General features: G+C 46.9%; 1 protein-coding gene across 17 annotated transcripts in view; it reads right to left on the bottom strand.

Annotated features, from left to right (window-relative positions):
* Window positions 1–21,198, bottom strand: part of CACNA1D (calcium voltage-gated channel subunit alpha1 D) — a 923,074-nt gene that overhangs the window by 385,192 nt on the left and 516,684 nt on the right. For all 17 annotated transcript variants that reach the window (XM_063940823.1, XM_063940810.1, XM_063940825.1 and 14 more), the window contains 2 exons: window positions 20,959–21,184; window positions 20,667–20,874 (listed from right to left, as the gene is read on the bottom strand). In XM_063940823.1, the coding sequence (XP_063796893.1) occupies window positions 20,667–20,874; window positions 20,959–21,184 (434 nt within the window). The remainder of the gene's footprint in view (window positions 1–20,666; window positions 20,875–20,958; window positions 21,185–21,198) is intronic.

Genomic DNA, 21,198 nt, shown 5'->3' with positions numbered 1-21,198 from the left:
AGGACCATGGGGATTATACCAAAGCTCCCAAATGGGCGGGAGAGTGCGGATGACTCTGCAGCACCGATTGAGCAAACAGAAGGTCCTCCTCAGCCAGGGTCTCAAACTTATAGAACTTTGCAACGATGTTTAAACCCGACCAAGTAGCAGCTCGGCACAGCTGTAGTGCCGAGACCCCTTGGGCAGCCGCCCAAGACGAGCCCACCTTCCTAGTGGAATGGGCATTGACCGATTTTGGTAACGGCAATCCTGCCGTAGAATGTGTCTGCTGAATCGTGTTACAGATCCAGCGAGCAATAGTCTGATTTGAAGCAGGGCACCAACCTTGTTGGCTGCATACAGGACAAACAGTGCTTCTGTTTTTCTGACTCTACCCGTTCTGGCCACGTAAATGACCACAGCAAGGGACTCGGAATCCTCCAAGTCACGTGTAGCCACAGGCACCACAATAGGTTGGTTCATATGAAAAGATGACCCCACGTTAGGCAAGAATTGAGGACGAGTCCGCAATTCTGCTCTATCCATATGGAAAACCAGATAGGGGCTATTATGAGACAAAGCCGCCAATTCCGACACTCGCCTAGCCGAAGCCAAGGCTAATAACATGACCACCTTCCAAGTGAGATATTTTAACTCCACCGTTTGAAGTGGTTCAAACCAGTGCGACTTAAGGAAACTCAACACCACGTTAAGGTCCCAAGGCGCCAACGGAGGTATAAAAGGAGGCTGAATATGCAGCACTCCCTTCCCAAAAGTCTGTACTTCTGGGAGAGAAGCCAATTCTTTTTGAAAGAAAATGGATAAGGCCGAAATCTGAACCGTAATGGAGCCTAGGCCCAAATTCACTCCAGTCTGTAGGAAGTGAAGGAAACGGCCCAGATGGAATTCTTCCGTAGGAGCATTCCTGGCCTCACACCAAGAAACATATTTTCGCCATATACGGTGATAATGTTTAGCTGTCACGTCCTTCCCAGCCTTTATCAGCGTAGGAATAACCTCATCCGGAATGCCTTTATCCGCTAGGATCCTGCGTTCAACCGCCATGCTGTCAAACGTAGCCGCAGTAAGTCTTGGAACAGGCAGGGCCCCTGTTGCAACAGGTCCTGTCGTAAAGGAAGAGGCCGCTGATCTTCTGTGAGCATTTCCAGCAGATCCCGATACCAGGTCCTTCGTGGCCAATCTGGAACAATGAGAATTGTTCCCACTCCTCTTTTTCTTATTATTCTCAACACCTTGGGTATGAGAGGAAGAGGAGGAAATACATAGACCAACTGGAACACCCACGGTGTCACTAGGGCGTCTACAGCTACCGCCTGAGGATCTTTTGATCTGGCGCAATACCTCTGTAGCTTTTTGTTGAGGCGGGACGCCATCATGTCTATCTGGGGTAATCCCCACTGACTTGCAATCTGTGCGAAGACTTCCTGATGAAGTACCCACTCTCCTGGATGCAGGTCGTGTCTGCTGAGGAAGTCTGCTTCCCAGTTGTCCACTCCCGGAATGAACACTGCTGACAGTGCGCTTTCATGATTTTCCGCCCAGCGAAGAATCCTGGCGGCTTCCGCCATTGCCACTCTGCTCCTTGTGCCACCTTGGCGGTTTACATGAGCCACTGTGGTGATGTTGTCTGACTGGATCAGAACTGGTTGGTCACGAAGTAAGGTCTCCGCTTGACGTAGGGCGTTGCCTATGGCCCTCAGTTCCAGGATGTTGATGTGAAGACAAGTCTCTTGACTTGACCAAAGACCTTGGAAGTTTCTTCCCTGTGTGACTGCTCCCCAACCTCGGAAGCTCGCGTCCGTGGTCACCAGGATCCAGTCCTGAATGCCGAACCTGCGGCCTTCTAGAAGGTGAGCACTCTGCAGCCACCACAGGAGAGATACCCTGGCTCTGGGGAACAGGGTGAACAACTGATGAATTTGTAGATGTGACCCGGACCACTTGTCCAGTAGGTCCCATTGGAAAGTCCTCGCATGGAACCTGCCGAAGGGAATGGCTTCGTATGATGCCACCATCTTTCCCAGGACTCTAGTGCAGTGATGCACTGACACCTGTTTTGGCTTCAATAGGTTCCTGACCAGAGTCATGAGTTCCTGAGCTTTTTCTATCGGAAGATAAACTCTTTTCTGCTCTGTATCCAGAATCATGCCCAAGAAAGTCAGACGAGTCGTCGGAACCAACTGCGACTTCGGGATATTGAGAATCCAGCCGTGTTGCTGTAACAAATTCAGTGAAAGTGCTACGCTGTTCAGTAACTGCTCTCTTGATCTCGTTTTTATGAGGAGATCGTCCAAGTACGGGATAATTGTGACACCTTGCTTGCGCAGGAGCACCATCATTTCCGCCATTACCTTGGTGAAAATCCTCGGGGCCGTGGAAAGCCCAAACGGCAACGTCTGAAATTGGTAATGACAATCCTGTACCGCAAATCTCAGGTACGCCTGATGAGGTGGATAAATGGGAACATGAAGGTATGCATCCTTTATGTCCAGAGATACCATAAAATCCCCCCCTTCCAGGCTGGCGATGACCGCTCTTAGCGATTCCATCTTGAACTTGAACCTTTTCAATTATAGGTTCAGGGATTTTTTTATTTAATATGGGTCTGACCGAACCGTCCGGTTTCGGGACTACAAACAGGGTTGAGTAATATCCCCTTCCTTGTTAAAGCAGGGGAACCTTGACCACCACCTGTTGAAGATACAATTTGTGAATTGCATTTAACACTATCTCCCCTTCCTGGGGAGAAGCTGGCAGGGACGATTTAAAAAACCGGCGAGGAGGCACCTCTTCGAATTCCAGCTTGTTACCCTGAGAAACAATTTCTTTTTTTTTTGTAAGTACTGTTTATTTAAATTTTTGTCGAAGTACAATAGACAATGTACAGGAGGATGGGGGAGGGGAAAGACAGAAGGAAAAAGGGAGGGAGGGGAGAGGGAGTGGGGTACAGCAATGCAAACATATGATATCAAATAAGCAAGTATATCAAAAACCGTATGTCAACGGAGGGGGGCATTTATAGTACGCCAGCCATGGGGACCAGATATCAGTAAGGGTTACTGCACTGCTCTCGATCACGCTAGAGAGGAACTCCATATGGTAAGTATCCCAGACGGCAGCAATCACAGCCGTAATGGATGGAATTGTGTGCGACTTCCAGTGGAAAGCAATTTTACATCTCAGTGCGGTCGTGATGTGCCAAATTAGCTTTTGTGAAGATTTCGGTGTTCCGGGGATGGGTCTCGGGAAAAGGAAGAAGGACGGGGAAGAGGGCATGTTCACTCCAGTGATTCGCAAAATCAATCTCCGAATGACCTTCCAGAGTGGTGCTATCCTGGGACAATCCCAAAATATATGGAGCAGGGTACCCTCCGATCCGCAGCCCCTCCAACATCTATCCGATGCGGAAGGGAATATTCTACTCAGTCGCGTCGGAACCAAGTACCAACGGACATATAGTTTAAACGAGTTCTCTCTATGTCTAATAGAGGTCGCAGAGGAAACTAGGTTCTGTTTAATCTGTTCCCAGGTGTCTGTCTCTATGTGGTCCTGTAAGTCAGCTTCCCAAGCTATTTCATGAGGGGCCAATGTGGGTAGGTTATGAGTAAGCATGAGGCGATATATCGATGACAACAGGCCCTTAGAGGGAGAACGAAGGTAATGATTCCAGAGGGGATCGGGACAAAGAGCTGTTTGATTGGAGAAATGCTATGTGAAAGCTACGTAATTGCAGGTATTGGAAGAAACAATGTGGAGGGAGTCCATATCGATTCTGTAGATCTGAGAAGGCTGGAAAAGAGCGTGACAGTGCAATATCGTTGATAAACAGAAGATCATGAGCCAACCAGTGCTGGAAGGCATGTGAGGTCCGTCCTTCGGCGAACAGTGGGTTGTCCCAAAGGGGTGCAAGAGCGGGAGGGGAGGACAATAGAGCAAAGATCTTAGTGAGCCTATCCCATAGCGAGATGGTGAATGTTATAGATGGAAAATTTGTATATTCAGGGGGTCTGCGCGATCGAGGGATCCATAGAAGGGTGGAGATGGAGCGCACACGAACAAGTTCGGATTCCAATTGAACCCATCTACGGGAAGATATATGCGAGTGTCAGAGAACGGCCTGTGATAGATGGGCCGCATAATAATACAATTTAATGTTGGGCACTCCAAGTCCACCCTCCCTGGCCCTGTTATAGAGCGTCTTGAATCGAACCCAAGGTCTTTTGCCTGACCATGAGAAACAATTTCTATTGCCCAGGGATTCACCTGCGAGTGAACCCAGATGTAGCTGAAAATTGAAAGACGTGCCCCCACTGGGGCGGACTCCTTTAGCGGAGCCCCAGCGTAATGCGGTGGATTTTGCAGAGGCCGGGAAGGACTTCTGTTCCTGGGAACTAGCTGTGTTGTGCAGCTTCTTTCCTCTGCCCTTACCTCTGGCAAGAAAGGACGCACCTCGTACTTTATTGTTTCTTTGTGATCGAAAGGACTGCATTTGAAAATGTGGTGCTTTCTTAGGCTGTGAGGGAATTATAAGGCAAAAAATTTAGATTTACCAGCTGTAGCTGTGGAGACCAGGTCCGAAAGACCTTCCCCAAACAATTCCTCACCCCTGTAAGGTAAAACCTTCATATGCCTCTGAGTCGGCATCACCTGTCCACTGCCGGGTCCATAGGACTCGTCTAGCAGAAGTCGACATAGCGTCTTTGAGCATCTCTCATATATAAGACAGCATCTTTTATATGCCCTAGGGTCAATAAAACGGTATCCTTATCTAGGGTCTCAATTTCCGCTGATAAGGTATCTGTCCATGCTGCTACAGCGCTACAAACCCAGGCCGACGCAATTGCCGGTCTGAGTAAGGTACCAGAATGTGTGCAAATGGACTTCAAGGTAATCTCCTGCTTGCAGTCAGCAGGATCCCTGAGGGTAGCTTGGGATGGCCGCGCTACCTTTTTGGATAAGCGTGTAAATGTATTTCCACCCTAGGGGAGGATTCTCACCGTATCCTGTCCGTTGGCGGGAAAGGATACGCCATAAGAATCCTTTTAGGAATCTGCAGTTTTTTGTCTGGAGATTCCCAAGCTTTTTCACATAATTCGTTCAACTCATGTGAGGGGGGAAAGGTTACCTCAGGTTTCTTTCCCTTATACATGTGTACCCTCGTGTCAGGGACAGGGGGTTCCTCTGTGATATGCAAAACATCTTTTATTGCAATAATCATATATGGAATACATTTAGCCAATTTTGGCTGTAATTTTGCATCATCGTAGTCGACACTGGAGTCAGAATCCGTGTCGGTATCTGTATCTATTATTTGGGATAGTGTGCGCTTTTGAGACCCCGAAGGTCCCTGCGACATAGGGACAGACATGGGTTGACTCCCTGGCTGTACCCTAGCTTCAGCTCTAATCTTTTGTGCAATAAATTTACATTAGCACTTAAAACATTCCACATATCCATCCAGTCAGGTGTCGGCGTTGTCGACGGAGACACCACATTCATTTGCTCCCCGTCTTCTCTAGGATAGCCTTTTACCTCAGACATGTCGACACACGCGTACCGACACACCACACACTCAGGGAATCCTCTTATCTGAAGACAGTTCCCCCACAAGGCCCTTTGGAGAGACAGAGAGAGAGTATGCCAGCACACACCCCAGCGCTATATGACCCAGGAAAAAACACAATAAATATATATTTACCCAGTAGCGCTGTGTATATATGTATATATGCGCCTAATTATGTGCCCCCCGTCTTCTTTAAAACCCTCTTTCACTGTGGTATAAGCAGGGGAGAGTCCGGGGAGCTTCCTCTCAGCTGTGCTGTGGAGAAAATGGCGCTGGTGAGTGCTGAGGGAGAAGCCCCGCCCCCTCGGCGGCGGGCTTCTGTCCCGCTCAAATACACTAAAAATTCGCGGGGGCTCTTATATATATACAGTGGCCAGCTGTACACAAATATACTTTTGCCAAAGAGAGGTTCATATGCTGCTCAGGGCACCCCCCCTGCGCCCTGCACCCTTACAGTGACTGCCGTGTGTGAGGTGTATGGGAGCAATGGCGCACAGCTTTACTGCTGTGCGTTACCTCAGTGAAGATCATGAAGTCTTCTGCCGCCTCTGAAGTCTTCTTTTCTTCTCATACTCACCCGGCTTCTATCTTCCGGCTCTGCGAGGAGGACGGCGGCGTGGCTCTGGGACGGACGGCGAGGGTGAGACCTGCGTACCGATACCTCTGGAGCTAATGGTGTCCAGTAGCCTAAGAAGCAGAGCCTTGAAACTCACAGAAGTAGGTCTGCTTCTCTCTCCTCAGTCCATCGATGCAGGGAGTCTGTTGCCAGCAGGCTCCCTGAAAATAAAAAACCTAACAAAATACTTTCTGACAGGAAACTCAGGAGAGCTCCCTGTAATGCACCCAGTCTCCTCTGGGCACAGCAGTAAACTGAGGTCTGGAGGAGGGGCATAGAGGGAGGAGCCAGTGCACCCCCAGACCTAAAGTCTTTCTTAAAGTGCCCATGTCTCCTGCGGAGCCCGTCTATCCCCATGGTCCTTACGGAGTCCCCAGCATCCTCTAGGACGTAAGAGAAATCCTTTTACTGCAGTGTCCTATGTCCTGCTGCTAGTCCGCCTGCCCCCTCCGGCATCAACAATCCCCACTCCGCGGCACAGGTGGAACAAAAGCTGCTGCGCCCACCGGCATAGATGTGTATGAAAGTGGCGCAGCGGAAGGCTTTCATAGCCCTCCCTGCGCTGCATACTCTCTGAGCCCCGGAGTCTCCTCTGCACGTGATGTCACAGAAGTGCCTCCCCGCCACAGCCATGCCCAGATCCCCAGAGCCCCTGACTCCACAACACAGCACCTGGCCTGCCGGCCTGGAAGCCACGAAATGGCTAGTGTAACGGATAGAGTGGGTGATATCGCGGAGGATAATGTCTGGACGCTCAATCAATGTAAAAGGTGACAGCAGTGGCGGATCCAGGGGGGGGGCACTCGGGCCCGTGCCCCCCCTGCCATTTGTGGCCTCCGTCCCCCGTCCGTCCCTCCGTCGTCGTCCCCCCGGCGCCGCACAGGGAGATGATGGGCGCCCGCTGAGATTGTGTTACCAGCGGGCGCCCGTCTCCCTGCACAGCGGTAGCCGGAGGCCGGAGCTCAGTACTGTCACTGTGCGGCGTGCGCTATGGGAGAGACGTCAGTCATGACGTCTCTCTTATAGTGCTGAGGAGAGGACGCCAAGAGAGGAGGAGGACTGCAGCAAAGATCTTGAAGCGGGAACGGGGCTTGGTAAGTATGTTGTGTTTTGTCTTCTTCGGTGCAGCGGGGACATCTACTGGGGGCAAACTATGTGGGGGACATTACTACTGGGGGCATTAACAAGGGGCATTACTACTGGGGGGGCATTACTACTGGGGGCATTTTTTACTGGGGGAGCATCTACTGGGGGCATTACTACTGGGGGCATCAACAAGGGACATTACTACTGGGTGGGGGGGCATTACTACTGGGGGCATTATTACTGGGGAAGCATCTACTGGGGGCATTACTACTGGGGGCATCAACAAGGGGCATTACTACTGGGGGGGGGGCATTATTACTGGGGGAGCATCAACTAGGGGCATTACTACTGGAGGGCATCAACAAGGGACATTACTACTGGGTGGGGGGGCTTTACTACTGGGGGCATTATTACTGGGGGTGCATCTACTGGGGGCATTACTACTGGGGGGCATCAACAAGGGGCATTACTACTGGGGGCATCAACAAGGGACATTACTACTGGGTGGGGGGGCATTATTACTGGGGGAGCATCTACTGGGGGCATTACTACTGGGGGGCATCAACAAGGGGCATTACTACTGGGGAGTCATCTATTGGGGGCAACCTCCTAGGGGGCATTACTACTGGGAGCAAACTACTGGAGGACATTATTACTGGGGGCAAACTACTGGGGGACATTATTACTGGGGGCATCTATTGGGGGCAAACTACTGGGGGACATTATACTGGGGGCCAACTACAAAGGGGCTAACTACTGGGGGCATACTACAGGAGGGCATTACTACTGGCGGCTTAACTACAGGGGCATTACTACTTGGGGGCTAAACTACAGGGGCCAAACTACTGGAGGATAACTACAGGGGCCAAACTACTGGGGGCAGTACTACTGGGGGCTAAACTACAAGGGGGGCATAACTACAGGGGCTAAACTACAATGGGGCAAATTACAGGGGGGCATTACTACTGGTGGCTAAACTACAAGCAGGCAAACTACTGGGGGCATTACCACTGGGAGGCTAAACTAAAGGGGGGAGGGGGAGTAAACTACTGGGGTCATAACTGCAGGGGCATTACCACTGGGGGCATAGCTACTAGGGCGCCAAATGACTGGGGGCATTACTACAGGCAACATTACTACTGGGGGCAATACGAGCATTGCATAAGGGGCACCACTACTATGGGGTCTATATAAGGGGCACTACCAGTACAGTGGACATTGCATAATGAGCGCTACAACTGTGGGCATTGTATAAGAAGCGCCACCTCACATGCACCGAAGCCGCACCGAAGCCGCACGCAAATGTACTTGCCCCCTATCATTTTCTTCTGGATCCGCCCCTGGGTGACAGTGCTGTGCTGTGCAGTGCAGTGGGTGTGCAGTGTCACTGACACTGCACAGCACTCTCACCTTTTACATTGATCCAGCGAGTCAGTCAGTTCTGCCAACCAGTCACTATTATTAGCGCTACTGTCCCAACATGCCGCATTACAGGGAAGTAGACACACTAAATAAACTACAGCTCCCAGCAGCCCTTGGTGCAGTAGTAGTCTGGCGGTAAGGGCTACTGGGAGCTGTAGTTTATTGAGTGCATCTTTTTCCTTGTAATGTGGTGCGTTGGGACACCGGCGCTAACAATAGTAACTGGCTCCTTGGCTGCTGTGTGAGTCTCCAGGAGAGCCACTGCCAAATGGGGGGCAGCAGCTTAGCTGCTTCCAGGAGGAGAAGCATTACCCGCCGCTCCCCCACTCGCAGTACCTCTGGGCCCCATCCGCGGCACCCCCACACCCGTACTAATATAGTACCTGGTGTTGAGTCCCAGCATAGGGGATAAGGCGCTGACCTGTAGCCCCTCCCCCAGCTCCGGGCGCCATATACTGCTGGTGTTCCCAGGTGCAATGCATCCTGGGAACAGTCAAAGCTTTAGCCTGTTGGTGCCTCGGATCAAGATCCAGCTCTACGCCCCCGATGTTATTCCCTGTGGAATACCAGTGTACCCCGCTGCAGAAAGAGAAAATATACGTGGAGTTTGGTGGACTGGACTGTGTAGGCTGGGTATGTGTAATTAGATAGCTTCTGAAGCTTATGTCAGTGGTTGTTCTGAAATTTGATAAGCTGCCCTGATGTGAGTTTTCAGGAAATGCTTAAACTTGAAGGTTTGGAGTCGGATATTAGTAGGAGAGTCTTATTATGTGTGTGGATGACTGGATGCAATCTGTGACAGACTGTAACATGATTTGGAGTCTAAACATATTGATTGTGGGGAACAAAAGGACAATTCAGAGAGTCAAGGATGATACCACCTAGGCAGCAAGCTTGTGGGGTTTATTTTAGAGACTTAACAACAGTTCAGTTCCGGCATTCAGTGACGTGGACCAATACAGATCAGATAGTGATAATAAATCTGTGGAAGAACACTGTCCACATATAGACTGAATTTGAAGTAATTCAATGGCCCCGGCTGTACCAATAATAGAAAACACTTTTTTAATCCTACAGATTCCAGAGACTATTGCTGTGCAGAAAAAAGGCAGGGAAAAAGATAAACAACAGGCAACTCTTCCAAATGTGATTTGGCTTCAAAGTGCCAATCCATATGCATAAGAACAACAAACTAAAGAGAAAGCCTTGTGAATAGGTCGTAATGGTCTGCCATGAGAATCACTCAGTATAGCTAAATAGTTATACAGGTTGAGTATCCCATATCCAAATATTCCGAAATACGGAATATTCCGAAATACGGAATTTTTTGAGTGAGAGTGAGATAGTGAAACCTTTGTTTTCTGATGGCTCAATGTACACAAACTTTGTTTAATACACAAAGTTATTAAAAATATTGTATTAAATGACCTTTAGGCTGTGTGTATAAGGTGTATATGAAACATAAATGAATTGTGTGAATGTACACACGCTTTGTTTAATACACAAAGTTATTAAAAATATTGTATTAAATGACCTCCAGGCTGTGTGTATAAGGTTTATATGAAACATAAATGCATTCTGTGCTTAGACTTGGGTCCCAACATCATGGTATCTCATTATGATATGCAATTATTCCAAAATACGGAAAAATCCGATATCCAAAATACTTCTGGTCCCAAGCATTTTGGATAAGGGATACTCAACCTGTATATTGTAATATGCATCCCTATAGCTTCATTTTTTGCAGTAGTACTGTACTACTACTACTACTACTACTACTACTACTACTTACTTGTACCAGCCAGGATGTGTTTTTCTAATGATTTATTGTACTCTTTAAGTAACACTGTATTTTTTTTAATACATTTTCAACAAGCCTCTCTGGCCATAGAATAGATTTACTTGCAACAAGTTGCAATGCCTGCAGCTGCATCACAAGCTTTTGCCTGCCAAGTAGGTATATTTCTGTTGTCATGATACAGGGCACTGGCCAGGGAGGGACCTGAGTGATCTAGGTCTGTCGCAACAGGGGGGGGCAAGGCTGAGAGAGAATAAGAGAGAATAATACAGTTTTATTTTATCAGTATGTACTATTAGTATGCATATGTATATTACTTTTTACATCTTGTTGTGTGAAGTGAACGTCAACTACTACTTACTTAAGTCAGGTAAGGTTTTAACATTTTTAATTAAAGAACAATTGTATTCTTGAATTGATATTTGCAGAAAATAAATAACCTGCTGTGAAGGAAATATCATTGTGTTGCACTTGTTTGTTACCTAGATTACTAAACAGATAGTGAGAGGTATACAAGCATTCAAGGGAATAATAGAGAAATGTTCTTCATCAAAATCCATTACAGTATCATTAAACTGCATAACTATGACTAAATCATTGACTAAAATTAGACTAAAATGTCATCTGAGATCCACTGACTACATGTTGACTAAGACAAAAAAAAAAAAAAAGACCAAAATGAGACTTTTAATTTAGTCAAATTTTAAGAAAGTGACTGAGGGGTCAATTTACTAAGCCTTTGATGGAGAAAAAGTACCAGAAATCGGCTCCTAACTGCCATGTCACAGTATGGATTTGAAAAAATTAGAGTTAGGAGCCGGTTGGCTGGTACTTTATCTCCGTCCACTTTATCTCCATTCAACGCTTAGTAAATAGACCACTGAGACTAAAACTAAATTGAAAATCCTTGACAAAATTAACACTGGTCTGTACCAACTCATCAAGATCTGGCACTGTGTCTCTTTTACAGTAATACAAATAGATCTAGAGTAGGCCTCCTGGTCGAATAAGGAAAGACCAAAGTCTTTTTCTCAAGCCTTAGCATAGGTCAGGTTAACTAGTAGTAACTGGTAGAGAGCAGATACCGTGTGGGAGGGAGATTGGGGCGAGATGCAGAGTTTCTCGAAAGAGGTAAGATACCTCTTGGCAAGGGTTTGCTGAACTTAGAAAATGGCGAACTTTTAGGAACTTCCAAAAATCAGAAATGTGGTATATCCCATTTTTCTTGAAACTCCAAAAATTGTTTAATACCTCTATCCTTTACACCAGGTGACCGACTACCTGGTGAGAACCTATGGTTAGCCAAAACAGAGGTGAGGTGCCAAAGACTGATGAAATAAAAGGGAGATGTCTTAGGGCCTTCCAAAGAGAGAGTGTGGTGGATATCTTAGGATTGGGTGGAGAGAGCTTGGGAAGAGAGGGCAGCCATGGCACTATTTCATGGTGTTGTTTCATGTAGCAGCCTTCTATTGCAACCCACTGCTTCATGTCCCTATTTCTGGTCTATTCAAAAACTCTGTTAAGAAATATGGCATGATAATATGTTTTAATGTCCAGAAATTTAAGACCTTCCATTTGTTTTGGGCATTTTTTTATTTTTATCTTTAAACAAGATGGACATGATGAGAACAGTGAAATGATTGAGAAAGACAAGTTCCTGATCCCTTCAGTTTTCAACAATAATGTTTAAATCTCTACAGTGTTTTTCTCTTTTCCTTTTTTTTCTTTTAAAACAGGAAGGACATAATGTTAGAGGATGTACAGTGGTGGCGCATAGCTTCCATGTTTTTGGTGCTAGGAAGCAGAGGTATCACCGGGTGTGGTGACACCCGGTGCACACCCTTGTTATGCCAGCGCGCCGGAGGCGCGGTCGCGGCAAAAAGAGGCATGACCACCAAGAAAGGGGCGTGGCCTCGTGGATCGTCACTCCAGGGGCGTGCCCAGCATCTCCGGAGATGCAGGGCTGTTCTGGGCTGCCCCCGGAGACTGTCTGCAGCGCTGTCGGGTCCTCTGCTATGACAGGAGCCAGGTGCTGTAGCAGAATTTCACACTGCAGCACCTGGCTCCTATCACTGTGAGTTCATATGAATAATTATATGAGGCTTGATAAAAGCGCTGCTAAGTGCTGAAATGATGCCATAAGAAAGCCGTGTCGCGTGATTTTTTAGAGACCAGAGTGCCGCCGTTGGAGACTATAATAAGAATTTACTTACCGATAATTCTATTTCTCGGAGTCCGTAGTGGATGCTGGGGTTCCTGAAAGGACCATGGGGAATAGCGGCTCCGCAGGAGACAGGGCACAAAAAAGTAAAGCTTTACTAGGTCAGGTGGTGTGCACTGGCTCCTCCCCCCATGACCCTCCTCCAGACTCCAGTTAGGTACTGTGCCCGGACGAGCATACACAATAAGGGAGGCATTTTGAATCCCGGGTAAGACTCATACCAGCCACACCAATCACACCGTACAACTTGTGATCTAAACCCAGTTAACAGTATGACAACAGAAAGGGCCTCTTAAAGATGGCTCCTTAACAATAACCCGAATTAGTTAACAATAACTATGTACAAGTATTGCAGATAATCCGCACTTGGGATGGGCGCCCAGCATCCACTACGGACTCCGAGAAATAGAATTATCGGTAAGTAAATTCTTATTTTCTCTATCGTCCTAAGTGGATGCTGGGGTTCCTGAAAGGACCATGGGGATTATACCAAAGCTCCCAAACGGGCGGGAGAGTGCGGATGACTCTGCAGCACCGAATGAGAGAACTCCAGGTCCTCCTTTGCCAGGGTATCAAATTTGTAAAATTTTACAAACGTGTTCTCCCCCGACCACGTAGCTGCTCGGCAGAGTTGTAATGCCGAGACCCCTCGGGCAGCCGCCCAAGATGAGCCCACCTTCCTTGTGGAGTGGGCTTTTACAGTTTTAGGCTGTGGCAGGCCTGCCACAGAATGTGCAAGTTGAATTGTGTTACAAATCCAACGAGCAATCGACTGCTTAGAAGCAGGTGCGCCCAACTTGTTGGGTGCATACAATATAAACAGCGAGTCAGATTTTCTGACTCCAGCCGTCCTTGCAATGTATATTTTTAAGGCTCTGACAACGTCCAACAACTTGGAGTCCTCCAAGTCGCTAGTGGCCGCAGGCACCACAATAGGTTGGTTCAGATGAAATGCTGATACCACTTTAGGGAGAAAATGCGGACGAGTCCGCAGTTCTGCCCTATCCGAATGGAAGATTAGATAAGGACTTTTATAAGATAAAGCCGCCAATTCAGATACTCTCCTGGCAGAGGCCAGGGCTAGTAACATAGTCACTTTCAATGTGAGATATTTCAAATCCACCTTTTTCAATGGTTCAAACCAATGGGATTTGAGGAAATCTAAAACTACATTTAGATCCCACGGTGCCACCGGAGGCACCACAGGAGGCTGTATATGCAGTACTCCCTTGACAAAAGTCTGGACCTCAGGGACAGAGGCCAATTCTTTTTGGAAGAATATTGACAGGGCCGAAATTTGAACCTTAATGGATCCCAATTTGAGACCCATAGATAATCCTGATTGCAGGAAATGTAGGAAACGACCCAGTTGGAATTCCTCCGTCGGAACCCTCCGATCCTCGCACCACGCTACATATTTTCGCCAAATGCGGTGATAATGTTTCACGGTGACTTCCTTCCGTGCCTTAATCAAGGTAGGAATGACTTCTTCTGGAATGCCTTTCCCTTTTAGGATCTGGCGTTCAACCGCCATGCCGTCAAACGCAGCCGCGGTAAGTCTTGAAAAAGACAGGGACCCTGCTGTAGCAGGTCCCTTCTCAGAGGTAGAGGCCACGGTTCGTCCGTGAGCATCTCTTGAAGTTCCGGATACCAAGTCCTTCTCGGCCAATCCGGAACCACTAGTATTGTTCTTACTCTTCTTTGCCGTATGATCTTCAATACCTTTGGTATGAGCGGCAGAGGAGGAAACACATACACTGACTGGTACACCCAAGGAGTTACCAGTGCGTCCACAGCTATTGCCTGTGGATCTCTTGACCTGGCGCAATATTTGTCCAGTTTCTTGTTGAGGCGAGACGCCATCATGTCTACAATTGGTCTTTCCCAACGGTCTATTAACATGTTGAAGACTTCTGGATGTAGACCCCACTCTCCCGGATGAAGATCGTGTCTGCTGAGGAAGTCTGCTTCCCAGTTGTCCACGCCCGGGATGAACACTGCTGACAGTGCTATCACGTGATTCTCCGCCCAGCGAAGAATCTTGGCAGCTTCTGCCATTGCACTCCTGCTTCTTGTGCCGCCCTGCCTGTTTACATGGGCGACCGCCGTGATGTTGTCCGACTGAATCAACACCGGCTTTCCTTGCAGGAGAAGTTCCGCCTGGCTTAGAGCATTGTAGATTGCTCTTAGTTCCAGAATGTTTATGTGAAGAGACTTTTCCAGACTCGTCCATACTCCCTGGAAGTTTCTTCCTTGTGTGACTGCTCCCCAGCCTCTCAGGCTGGCGTCCGTGGTCACCAGGATCCAATCCTGAATGCCGAATCTGCGGCCTTCTAATAGGTGAGCCTTCTGCAACCACCACAGAAGTGACACCCTTGTCTTTGGTGACAGGGTTATTCGCAGGTGCATCTGCAGATGCGACCCTGACCATTTGTCCAACAGATCCCTTTGGAATATTCTTGCATGGAATCTGCCGAATGGAATTGCTTCGTAAGAAGCCACCATTTTTCCCAGGACTCTTGTGCATTGATGTACTGACACTTTTCCTGGTTTTAGGAGGTTCCTGACCAGATCGGATAACTCCTTGGCTTTTTCCTCTGGAAGGAAAACCTTTTTCTGAACCGTGTCCAGAATCATTCCTAGGAACAGCAGACGAGTTGTCGGGATTAAATGGGATTTTGGAATATTCAGAATCCACCCGTGTTGTCTTAGCACCTCTTGAGATAGTGCTAAAGCTGTCTCCAGCTGTTCTCTGGACCTTGCCCTTATTAGGAGATCGTCCAAGTATGGGATAACTAATACGCCTTTTCTTCGAAGAAGAATCATCATCTCGGCCATTACCTTGGTAAAGACCCGAGGCGCCGTGGACAATCCGAACGGCAGCGTCTGAAACTGATAGTGACAGTTTTGAACAATGAACCTGAGGTACCCCTGGTGTGCGGGGTAAATCGGAACGTGTAGATACGCATCCTTGATGTCCAAGGATACCATAAAGTCCCCTTCTTCCAGGTTCGCTATCACTGCTCTGAGTGACTCCATCTTGAACTTGAACTTTTTTATGTAGAGGTTCAAGGACTTCAGATTTAGAATAGGCCTTACCGAGCCATCCGGCTTCGGTACCACAAATAGAGTGGAATAATACCCCTTTCCTTGTTGTAATAGGGGTACTTTGACTATCACCTGCTGAGCGTACAGCTTGTGAATGGCTTCCAACACCCTCTCCCTTTCGGAAGAGACGGTTGGTAAGGCAGACTTCAGGAAACGATGAGGAGGATCCGTCTCTAATTCCAACCTGTACCCCTGAGATATTATCTGCAGGATCCAGGGGTCTACCTGCGAGTGAGCCCACTGCGCGCTGTAATTTTTGAGACGGCCCCCCACTGTCCCCGAGTCCGCTTGAGAGGCCCCAGCGTCATGCTGAGGTTTTTGCAGGAGCCGGGGAGGGCTTCTGTTCCTGGGAAGGAGCTGCCTGTTGGTGTCTCTTCCCTCTTCCTCTGCCTCGTGGCAGGTACGACAAGCCCTTTGCTCTCTTATTTTTGTAGGAGCGAAAAGGCTGCGGTTGAAAGGTCGGTGCCTTTCTCTGTTGGGGAGTGACTTGAGGTAAAAAAGTGGATTTCCCGGCAGTAGCCGTGGCCACCAAGTCTGATAGACCAACTCCAAATAACTCCTCCCCTTTATACGGCAAAACCTCCATGTGACGTTTTGAATCCGCATCGGCTGTCCACTGTCGTGTCCATAAGGCTCTTCTGGCTGAAATGGACATAGCACTCACCCGAGATGCCAGTGTGCAAATATCCCTCTGTGCATCACGCATATAGATAAATGCATCCTTTATTTGTTCTAACGACAGTAAAACATTGTCCCTATCTAGGGTATCAATATTTTCAATCAGGGATTCTGACCAAACTACTCCAGCACTGCACATCCAGGCAGTTGCTATAGCTGGTCGTAGTATAACACCTGCATGTGTGTATATATTCTTTTGAATAACTTCCATCTTTCTATCTGATGGATCCTTAAGTGCGGCCGTCTCAGGAGAGGGTAACGCCACTTGTTTGGATAAGCGTGTGAGCGCCTTGTCCACCTTAGGGGGTGTTTCCCAGCGCGCCCTAACCTCTGGCGGGAAAGGGTATAATGCCAATAACTTTTTTGAAATTATCAACTTTTTATCAGGAGCAACCCACGCTTCATCACACACGTCATTTAATTCTTCTGATTCAGGAAAAACTGTTTGTAGTTTTTTCACACCATACATAATACCCTGTTTTACGGTATCTGTAGTATCAGCTAAATGTAACGTCTCCTTCATTGCCAAAATCATATAACGTGTGGCCCTACTGGAAAATACGTTTGAATTTCTACCGTCGTCACTGGAATCAGTGCCCGTGTCTGGGTCTGTGTCGACCGACTGAGGCAAAGGGCGTTTTACAGCCCCTGACGGTGTTTGAGGCGCCTGGACAGGCATTAATTGATTGTCCGGCCGCCTCATGTCCTCAACTGACTGTTTAAGGGAAGATAAACCATCACGTAATTCCACAAATAAAGGCATCCATTCTGGTGTCGACCCCCTGGGGGGTGACATCTGCATATTTGGCAATTGCTCCGCCTCCACACCAATATCGTCCTCATACATGTCGACACCACGTACCGACACACACCGCAAACTCACAGGGAATGCTCTAATGAAGACAGGACCCACTAGCCCTTTTGGGGAGACAGAGGGAGAGTCTGCCAGCACACACCACAAAGCGCTATATATACAAGGGATATCCTTATATTAAGTGCTCCCTTATAGCTGCTTTAATATATATATATATAGCCATTAATGTGCCCCCCCTCTCTGTTTTACCCTGTTTCTGTAGTGCAGTGCAGGGGAGAGACCTGGGAGCCGTTCTGACCAGCGGAGCTGTGACAGAAAATGGCGCCGTGTGCTGAGGAGATAGGCCCCGCCCCTTTTTCGGCGGGTTCTTCTCCCGCTATTTTTCCAGTCAGGCAGGGGTTAAATATCTCCATATAGCCCCTATGGGCTATATGTGAGGTATTTTTAGCCTTGTATAAGGTTTATATTTGCCTCTCAGAGCGCCCCCCCCCAGCGCTCTGCACCCTCAGTGACTGCCCAGTGAAGTGTGCTGAGAGGAAAATGGCGCACAGCTGCAGTGCTGTGCGCTACCTTATGAAGACTGAGGAGTCTTCAGCCGCCGGTTTCCGGACCTCTTCACGCTTCAGCATCTGCAAGGGGGTCGGCGGCGCGGCTCCGGGACCGGACTCCACGGCTGGGCCTGTGTTCGATCCCTCTGGAGCTAATGGTGTCCAGTAGCCAAGCAGCAAATCCACTCTGCATGCAGGTGAGTTTACTACTTTCCCCCTAAGTCCCACGTTGCAGTGATCCTGTTGCCAGCAGGACTCACTGTAAAGAAAAAAACCTAAACTAAACTTTCTCTAAGCAGCTCTTTAGGAGAGCCACCTAGATTGCACCCTTCTCGTTCGGGCACAAAATCTAACTGGAGTCTGGAGGAGGGTCATGGGGGGAGGAGCCAGTGCACACCACCTGACCTAGTAAAGCTTTACTTTTTTGTGCCCTGTCTCCTGCGGAGCCGCTATTCCCCATGGTCCTTTCAGGAACCCCAGCATCCACTTAGGACGATAGAGAAATATAAAGTGAAATTGGCCTCAGTCTCATGCGATTCCTAACATGCTGGCTAGCATGTATACATAAGAATAGATGGCACTCAAGGGAGTCAATCCTATTAGCCGCGATGATTTCGTGGGTGCAAATCATAATGGCAGCGGGCGCACTATACGGCGGCCCAAATTCGCACAAAAGTTCTTGCTGCCCGATAGGGCTCCAAGAAATTTGGTTCAAATTCAGTCCAAAACCAGCTTGCGAAGGGTGCGAGATTGGGGGGCCGTTGCCGACATTAAAACACTGCGGCAATGGCACATCGCACCCATCGCGGATAATAGGATCAACCCCCTTGTTTACAATATACTTTATCACTTGAGTGTTTTTCCTTTTCTCTGTTATATGTATAATGATGCAATTCACCCCAGCCCACCAAGTGGCTACCTGCATCTTACCTCTGGGAGGTGGGGGATTGCAGGTTAGGGGCGCTAGGCTGAAGCTTTGCCTAGGGTACAGAGAGATCTTGCACCGGCCCTGGCTGTAAACCGAACTCCCAGCAATATTCCCAATTTAATTTTAAAGTCAACAGAGGCGAATGATATAACGGAAATCTATTGTCTTACTTGTGTATGTATAGTTTAATTATCCCTTTAAAGCTCCTATCTTCTGTGAAACTAGCTTGAATTAAAACCACTGCATTGCTGAATTACTAACACAAACTAATTAGAAGCAAGCATTGTTTCATTTATCAACTGCCTCTACCAGCATGAGAACAGAACACAATGAGAGGGAGACAATCAAGAGTTACATCACTACAAATAAACCCAGCCAAAGTACTATGGTTATAAAAAGACAGCTATTTGGTATTCATTTTCATTCCAAGACGCCAAATGGTGTTAAAATTACACAAGGCAAGAAAGCAATCACAAAAGAAAAATTATTTTGTTGCTACAAAGGTCTTTGATTGGTATTTAATTGATGGCCATTGGCATAAAAATAGATTTTATTGTTGCATCGATGAATGAAACAATTGCTCCCTCCACGAACAAACATTATCTTCTGTGTGAAGTTTCAAAACAAAACCAAATAAACTAAAAATACAAGTACAGTAACTTGATGTGAAGACTGAAAATATACGTGTATAGGTTTCAGAAACATGACAGATATATGTAAATATAGTGATGACGATGTTATTGCCAATTAAGATTTTACCTTGTAGGAAGAAAAAGAACATTTGGTTAATTTTGCAATTGTTATCTTTCACATTTAATTACAGGTAATACTAAGCTGTAGGCAAGGTAATCCAATGTACCTTATATAAACACACACTTTAATGACATTCATATATATAGATATAGCAAAGATTAAATACTAGCTCAGTCACAGTTATCAATCTTATTCATACTTATATACAGTACTGTACTTTTTCTATCGGTAGTCTGAGACGTCCATGTGGGAAGGGCAGGAACTTGGTGCCACAAATTTAATTTGACGCAATTTGCAACATTATGTTGCATGTCCGTGATGATGCAATTTACAGCGTAAGGCGTCATCACTTAGTCATTCACTTCACAACGCTCCCTGTAGCCGGGAGAACAGCCAGAATTCGGTTGCAGTCCGAATACTGAGAGTTATTGATTTCCTATTTAGAACAGCTTGTTGGAACTAATTAAATGTGTTGTACAATTAACAAAGAAAAAAAAAACAAGATCATGTTTCAAATATTCCTTTTAGACTGACAATAAAGTCTAGATCTAACCTCAGATTTGTATGTATGATTTGCATGAACAGTACACTGCAAATAAAGAACCTGTAGGGATAATGGCTCTTAATGCAAGTTTATATTCATTGTTACCGGGAGGGGGCTGAGTTATATTGCTCCACTTCCTCCTGAGGTGATAGTGCAGCTTTAAGTACACAACATAAGTACACAACATAAAAAGGTGGAATGAAGGAAAGTGAATCGTATTGTATATTTAGATTTTTATGTAGATTTTCTAAATAGCCAAAGAAAAAGCTTTAATCATATGTCTAATACAAGCTTTAGTTAAGGGTATAATGTTTCATACTAGCTATCCTAATATATCATGTTTTATATATCTGATGGAAACATCATTTAAGAGTATTGATCTACTGTAGTTTCCATGTTATGAACACCTCATTCTATTCTAGACAGGAGCCAAATGATTTGAAGTTTTATCAGAGAACTTCTATCTACAATTTCAATGTAATTGTTTCCTTAGTTATTCAAATATTGTTCCACAAAACTGAAGCGAATTCTGACTTTGTGGCCCTGTTTGCAATGACAGACACATAGCACACACTAATCATCGGTACCTGGAACACTGTTAGGAGAGACTGGGGGAAGTTATCAAAGGTGCTTCTTTTTGTTTGTGTTTCATCAAAGTTGAACTTGCCGCCAAAAAGTTGCATCCCAAGCAGGGAGAAGATGATGATAAAGAGGAAAAGCAGGAGCAATAAAGAAGCAATAGACTTCATGGAGTTCAGCAATGATGCTACCAGGTTGCTAAGGGAAGCCCAGTGCCTGGAAATCAGAGAAGGGACAAATGAGCAAACACAAGGCAGACTGGATTCCAGAAGAGACATGTGGCCACTGCTTCCTGCTTACCTTGTCACTTTAAAAATCCTTAAAAGTCTAACACATCGAAAGACAGATATTCCCAGAGGTGACATGATCTCCAGCTCCACCAGAATGGTTTCTGTGATACCTCCACACACCACAAAACAGTCGAAGCGATTGAAGAGTGAAACAAAGTAAGCTTGAAGCCCAAGACTGTACATCTTCACCAACATCTCACAGGTGAAACAGGCCAGGAGGACCTTGTTTGCGATATCTGAAAAATATGAC

The sequence above is a fragment of the Pseudophryne corroboree genome, chromosome 9 (genome assembly GCF_028390025.1).
Source record: "Pseudophryne corroboree isolate aPseCor3 chromosome 9, aPseCor3.hap2, whole genome shotgun sequence".
NCBI classification, from domain to species: domain Eukaryota; kingdom Metazoa; phylum Chordata; class Amphibia; order Anura; family Myobatrachidae; genus Pseudophryne; species Pseudophryne corroboree.
The sequence above is the reverse complement of the archived record's forward strand: the minus strand, read 5'-3'. Positions and strand labels throughout refer to the sequence as shown.